The sequence below is a fragment of the Gastrolobium bilobum genome, unplaced genomic scaffold (genome assembly GCF_033153095.1).
Source record: "Gastrolobium bilobum isolate Gb01-03AN ecotype WA unplaced genomic scaffold, APGP_CSIRO_Gbil_v1 utg11163, whole genome shotgun sequence".
Taxonomy (NCBI): Eukaryota; Viridiplantae; Streptophyta; class Magnoliopsida; order Fabales; family Fabaceae; genus Gastrolobium; species Gastrolobium bilobum.
The window spans coordinates 283,037-288,631 of record NW_026897223.1 but is presented as its reverse complement, the minus strand read 5'-3'; the positions used below and the strand labels follow the sequence as shown (position 1 = coordinate 288,631).

The following is a 5,595-nucleotide window of genomic DNA, read 5'->3' as shown; positions in this document are numbered from 1 at the left end:
ATATATTTAAGGCACTAGTTCAGTAAATGGATAACTATTAGATAAAAAATAAAGTAATTATTATAGTAAAAACACAAAAGAAATTAATATTTACTTTTTCAGTAATTTAAATTATTTAATACAAGACATTAAATATTCGCTAATCAATATCTTTATGAGACTGATTAGTAAAACTCATTTACTTTTTCTTACATTATTTTATTTTCTTTAAGTTAAAATATCAAATAAAATGTTTAAAGTATTAAATATTTTAAAAATAGAAAATAACAGAATATTTCCTTTAAATAGTTAAAAAATTTATTCTTCTCATTCATTAGGAAATTATTAAAACTTTTCAAAATGGAACCCAAAAAAAAAAAGTAGACAGCTAAACATGAGATGTAAGAATGATAGAAACTGAATGAGGGTTCAGGGTGTTTCAAATTTTTATGGTAAAAAGTGTGTCATTTTTACGTTCTTTCACTCTAACAAAAAGGTGAGACTCAAATCTTTAAAAAAATTTCTCCCATTCTCTCTTTCATAATTTATTTATTTTTCTTATTTAAAATGACACAATTTTATGTTCTTTAAAATAATATATATTTTTTGAGATTAGTATTATTTATAGGGGAAGGATATTGTGACAACCAAGTTGTCTTACTACCAAGTGACTATCAATCAATCTTACCGTTAGATCGATTATATTGATCCAACGGTTATATTTATTTCCATCTTTGTATGGTCATGATTCCTCAAATTTAATAATTTATATTTATTTTCACCTTTGTATGGTTATGATTTCTCATATTTAATGCTTTCATTTTAAATATGGGGAATCATGACCATACAAAGATGGAAATAAATATAACCGTTAGATCAACATAATCGATCTAACGGTGAGATTGATTGGTAATCACTTGGTAGTAACACAACTTGGTTGTCACAATATTCTTTCCCTTATTTATATTATAAAAGATAATTTTATCTCGAATATATATATATATATATATATATATATATATATATAAAACTATGTAAAGTTTATTTTTTTTCTTAATATAATTTTATATGAATCTATATATTTTTATGTGTTTAATGAAAAATATTATTCTCATATTCTTAAGCGGATGATGCTTTAAGGACAATTGAACTCTCCCTTTTTTTTTCAATATATTTCAGTTATTCTTTGAGAAAGCAAAAGCTTTCACAAACAAACATATTTTTTGTGTTTTGCCCAAAGCCCGAGAAGCAAGGCGGAGAGCAGAAAGAAAGAGCACAAAAGAAAAAACACCAAACCCCAAAAAACCAAACATTGATCAGTGACACTGACAACCCACACGAGCGGTTCTCGAATTGCATGCACACACACTCATGTACTTTACTTTGTTTAATATTTTCCCAAAGAGAGAAATGGGAGTTTTTTCAGTCTCAAAATAAGGGACCCCGTAATCTCATTTCAATAGGAGAGAGAAAGAGAAAAAAAGATAGAGAAAATAGCGTGAACACAATCGTGTGGGCTCTACTATTTTATATTTTTTTTGTTATTGCTCTAAATGCTTTCCTTTTCTTTCTCTCTCTAGCTTTCAAGTTTCAACAGGGAAAAAATAAAATAAAATAAAAAATCTCATCACTCTGTTATTTGCTTGGCTTCTTCTTTAAAACGTTGTTCTTTTATTCTCATATCTCAACTCCATAGGAAACTGCTTCTCTCATTTTACTCCCTCTCCCTTCTGTGACTCATCCATGGCTGTAAGAGAGAGGGAATATACAATGTACTTGAATCTCTTTGCCTTTTGATTTTATTTTCTTTATCCTTTTTTTTTCTCACCTTTCAAACCTTTCTCTTTTAACATCTTTTATGTTTTTTTCTTCCCTCATAGCACTGTGAAAGAACTCATTTTGGATTTTGCTAAAGTTGAACCCTTTTTTGCCTTTACTTTTCTGGGTCTTGAGTCTCCATGAGTTCACCACACTTCAAAAATGGTGGTTATGGTTTCTGTGGGGAAATGAATATTTCCCCTTCAACTCATGTTCCTTCTTCTTCTTCTTCTTCTCATCTCCAACCTTCTCTGCCTAATCCTTTTGGAATGATGGGTCATGCTGGGGACACAGAATCTGAGAGGTGTGATAAAGCCTTTCAGATTTTGAGCCCCTCAGTGTTCCATCCCCAAGAGAACCCCATAACAAGGAGAACCATTGATGAAGGGGATGATGGGAATTTTGGGGTTGAAAGCAAAAGCTTGTCTTTGAAACTTGGTGAGGAAGTTGAAGCTAAGAGTTCTTCAGCCACAGGGAAAATCGGGTACACTAAGCTTTGTGTTAGAGGTCATTGGAGGCCAGCTGAAGATGCCAAACTTAAAGAGCTTGTTGCTGAATTCGGTCCTCAAAACTGGAATTCCATCGCTGAGCATCTTAAAGGAAGATCAGGTAAATTCATAACCCATTTTTACTAAAATGGAAAAAGGTTATATTTTTAAGTGAAATCTGCTATAATTTTTTTTTTTTTTTTTTGAATATCTTCATGTGACAAGAAAATTCCTGAAGGTACTTGAATGATTTTCCAATTTTGAAAAGTACATCTTTTTTTTTTTTTTGAAAGGAATGTATAACCCTTCAGGCAGCATTTTATTGTGTTGTATACTAATTGCAGGAAAAAGTTGCAGACTGAGGTGGTTTAATCAGCTGGATCCTAGAATTAACAAAATGCCTTTCAGTGAGGAAGAAGAGGAGAGGCTCTTAACTGCTCATAAAATGTATGGCAACAAATGGGCTATGATTTCTAAATTCTTTCCTGGTAGAACAGACAATGCAGTCAAGAACCATTGGCATGTGATCATGTCTAGGAGGCAAAGGGAGGAATCAAGTGTCTATAGAAGGAGAAAACCCACATTTCAAAGTTTTCCAAATGGTTTAAATTTGACTTTATCAAACAATGTAGCTAGTGAATCAACCATGTCAAGCCCCATTGATGAATCTGCTTCAACCTGCACTACTAACCTCTCCCTCACCACCTCTTCAGCCAATCCAATTCCTAGACCTTTTCATAACATGAATCCTGTTCAGAATTACCAAGCCTTTGGATCACTAATGAGTATGCTTTTGATCCTTTATTTTGGCCTATGAAAAATTTAGTGTCTTAACATTCTTAATTTATGTTACATCTTATTGTTTATGTTTGTGTTAGATTTTTCAGGTTTATATGGAGAAAGCAGGGTACCAACCAAGGATGTGGGTTTTGACAATATTTTTAGTGCTTGGAACGGTTCACATGTGCGTGGATCCATGGTAAAACTCATGGGTGTGGACCAATCCAATTATTCAGATTCAAACTCTGAAGTTTCAGTATCTGAGTCAGTTGCTAACAAGAAGATCAATCTCTCTATTTCTGGGGAAAGTGCAAATGGTGGTGATAAAATTAACATGCCATTCATTGACTTTCTTGGGGTTGGAGCTACATAGTGAAGTTGTTGATGTCATAATCTTCACTCAAAGATACAAAAAGCTGAAGTGGGAAAGAGGAAGAGGTGTTAGGAAATAACATGTGGTGGTGTTTGGTTCTGTGGTGTAGAGAAATCGGTATGCTGGAATAGGTTCCTATCTGCAATCCTTGTGTACAGTTAGTTCCATAAAAGGCCAAAGATAATAAAGTAAAAGGTGAAATGAACAGAGGGAAAAATGAAAAAAAGAAAAGAAAAAATAGAGGTAGAGAGGAGAGAGAAAAAGTGTATGAGTTATGAACTATGACTTATGAGTAGTTATGAGTTTAAATGATTATAATAATTATGAAACTCTTGGTTTTGGACTGATCCAGCAACATAGTATTCAGTAGACAGTATAGTAGAGGTTTTTTATTCTGTGTTGTACTTGGGCATTTTGCAATTCAGGTAAAGCTAAAGTTTTGACTTAGGATTACTCTTTTAATGAATCGACCACCGACCCATTTTGAGTTACTTGCTATGCAGCTTCCTTGTCATTGGGGTTGGTACGTTTTTGTTTTTGGCTTTGCCTTCTGTATTTGCTCTTTGACCACATGTTTTACATGCACGACAATTAACGTGGCTCTCGCTTCTTCTACACTTGGTTCAGTTAATTATGGGTTTCAATTTTTTCATGGTACTTATTAACAGATAATGTTATGTTATGAGATAAATAAATAAATAAATTATAAATTCAATGAATTTATATAAATTGTAATTCGTGTAACATGACTTTTTTTTTATGTAATAAGGAGTGTGAGCGGAGTTAAATCTATTGAAACTTATTTCTGTAACTATTAAGAGGTGAATATTTTATGGGTTTAGTGTTTCTAATTTTAAATGATGAAATTACATAATTTTGGTGTGTTTTGTAATTTTTTCTAATTTATAAAATTAGAAATAAAAAAAATGCAGGAGAGAGAATATAATAAAAATTAAAACGACGTAATTTTATTAAAAATAATATAATTTTATATTATTTAAAATAATAAACAGTTTTTCCATTTTTATTCTGATGATGCTGTTAAATTTTGGATTGTGAAATATAATTTTTTATGTTGAAACAATAGTTAACTTGAGCTAAGATGGTTAGGTACAGGGTTGACAAAATGGGCCAACCCAGCTCAATCTGACTCAATTTCCGTTCAACCCGAAAAAATAAGTTGGGTTAGGGTTGGTTTGAAAAATAAACGAGTTCAGAAAACTCAACCCGACCCGAGTCGGATTAAGGTTGGCTTGCGGTTGGCTCAAAAAAATTGAAAAATAAAATAAAATTCAATTGATGCTATAATTTCTAAAATTTTTCCTAAATTATTAATTCATTCAATACAAAGACATTATACAGATAAACCATAAAAAATTTTGCATTTGGACTTGGACTTAAGTTGGCACCACATTCACACAATGTCACACATACTACAAAAAGATCCTTAATACACGGTTTTAGACTTATAGGCAGCTGCACGGTATTTTTGTTTGAGTCTTTGGAATTGGAATTTTAAGTTTTAGCTTTTCACTTTACCTTCATTAATTTTTATACTTTTTTATTAAAAAAAATAACCTGCGAGACAATCCATTTGATCCGTGAGTTAGCTCAATCTTTTTCAAATTGAAACAAGTCAGGCTGATTCGAGTTACTAACTTATTTTTATTAATCCAACCCGACTCACTTTTAGTCGGGTTATGAGCCAACCAAGCCTTGGAAGCGCCAAAAATATGGTAGGTTATTGAAATCGACGTCATATTACTATTTATTTTATTGAATCTGAAAAACGTGACGTTAGAGTTCATTGTGATTGTTAAGCATCAATTTACTGGTCGATATGTCCATTCACATACACAGGCAATTTATCCCATTCAACTTTTAGATTATTTTTATTTTTGGGAAAAAAAATCAAAACGATATATTTTGGAAAATAAATTATCCAAATGTCATATTTCAGAAAAAAAATTATGAAAATATCACGTTTCGGAATTTGTTGTTAGTTCTAATTAGACCAATTTGTTATGTGTCGTCTGAATAAAAAAGACCTGAGATAGACATGTGATAAATGGACAGTATTTTTTTTATGTAGTTGGGTTACAAGACTCGTTACTTTTTTACAATGGGTTCTTTAATTTTTCAGATGACACGTGTTGA

General features: G+C 31.5%; 1 protein-coding gene across 1 annotated transcript; it reads left to right on the top strand.

Annotated features, from left to right (window-relative positions):
- Positions 1-1,937: 1,937 nt before the first annotated feature.
- Positions 1,938-3,438, top strand: LOC133304950 (transcription factor MYB52-like). The gene is made up of 3 exons (XM_061505038.1): positions 1,938-2,406; positions 2,630-3,070; positions 3,173-3,438. The coding sequence occupies exons 1-3, from the start codon at positions 1,938-1,940 to the stop codon at positions 3,436-3,438; spliced, it is 1,176 nt and encodes a 391-aa protein (XP_061361022.1).
- The last annotated feature ends 2,157 nt before the right edge of the window (positions 3,439-5,595 follow it).

Coding starts and splice junctions, on each gene's coding strand:
- LOC133304950 (XM_061505038.1), top strand. CDS start 1,938: ATGAGTTCACCACACTTCAAAAATGGTGGTTATGGTTTCTGTGGGGAA. Junction 2,407..2,629: donor GCATCTTAAAGGAAGATCAG/GTAAATTCATAA, acceptor TACTAATTGCAG/GAAAAAGTTGCAGACTGAGG. Junction 3,071..3,172: donor AGCCTTTGGATCACTAATGA/GTATGCTTTTGA, acceptor TAGATTTTTCAG/GTTTATATGGAGAAAGCAGG.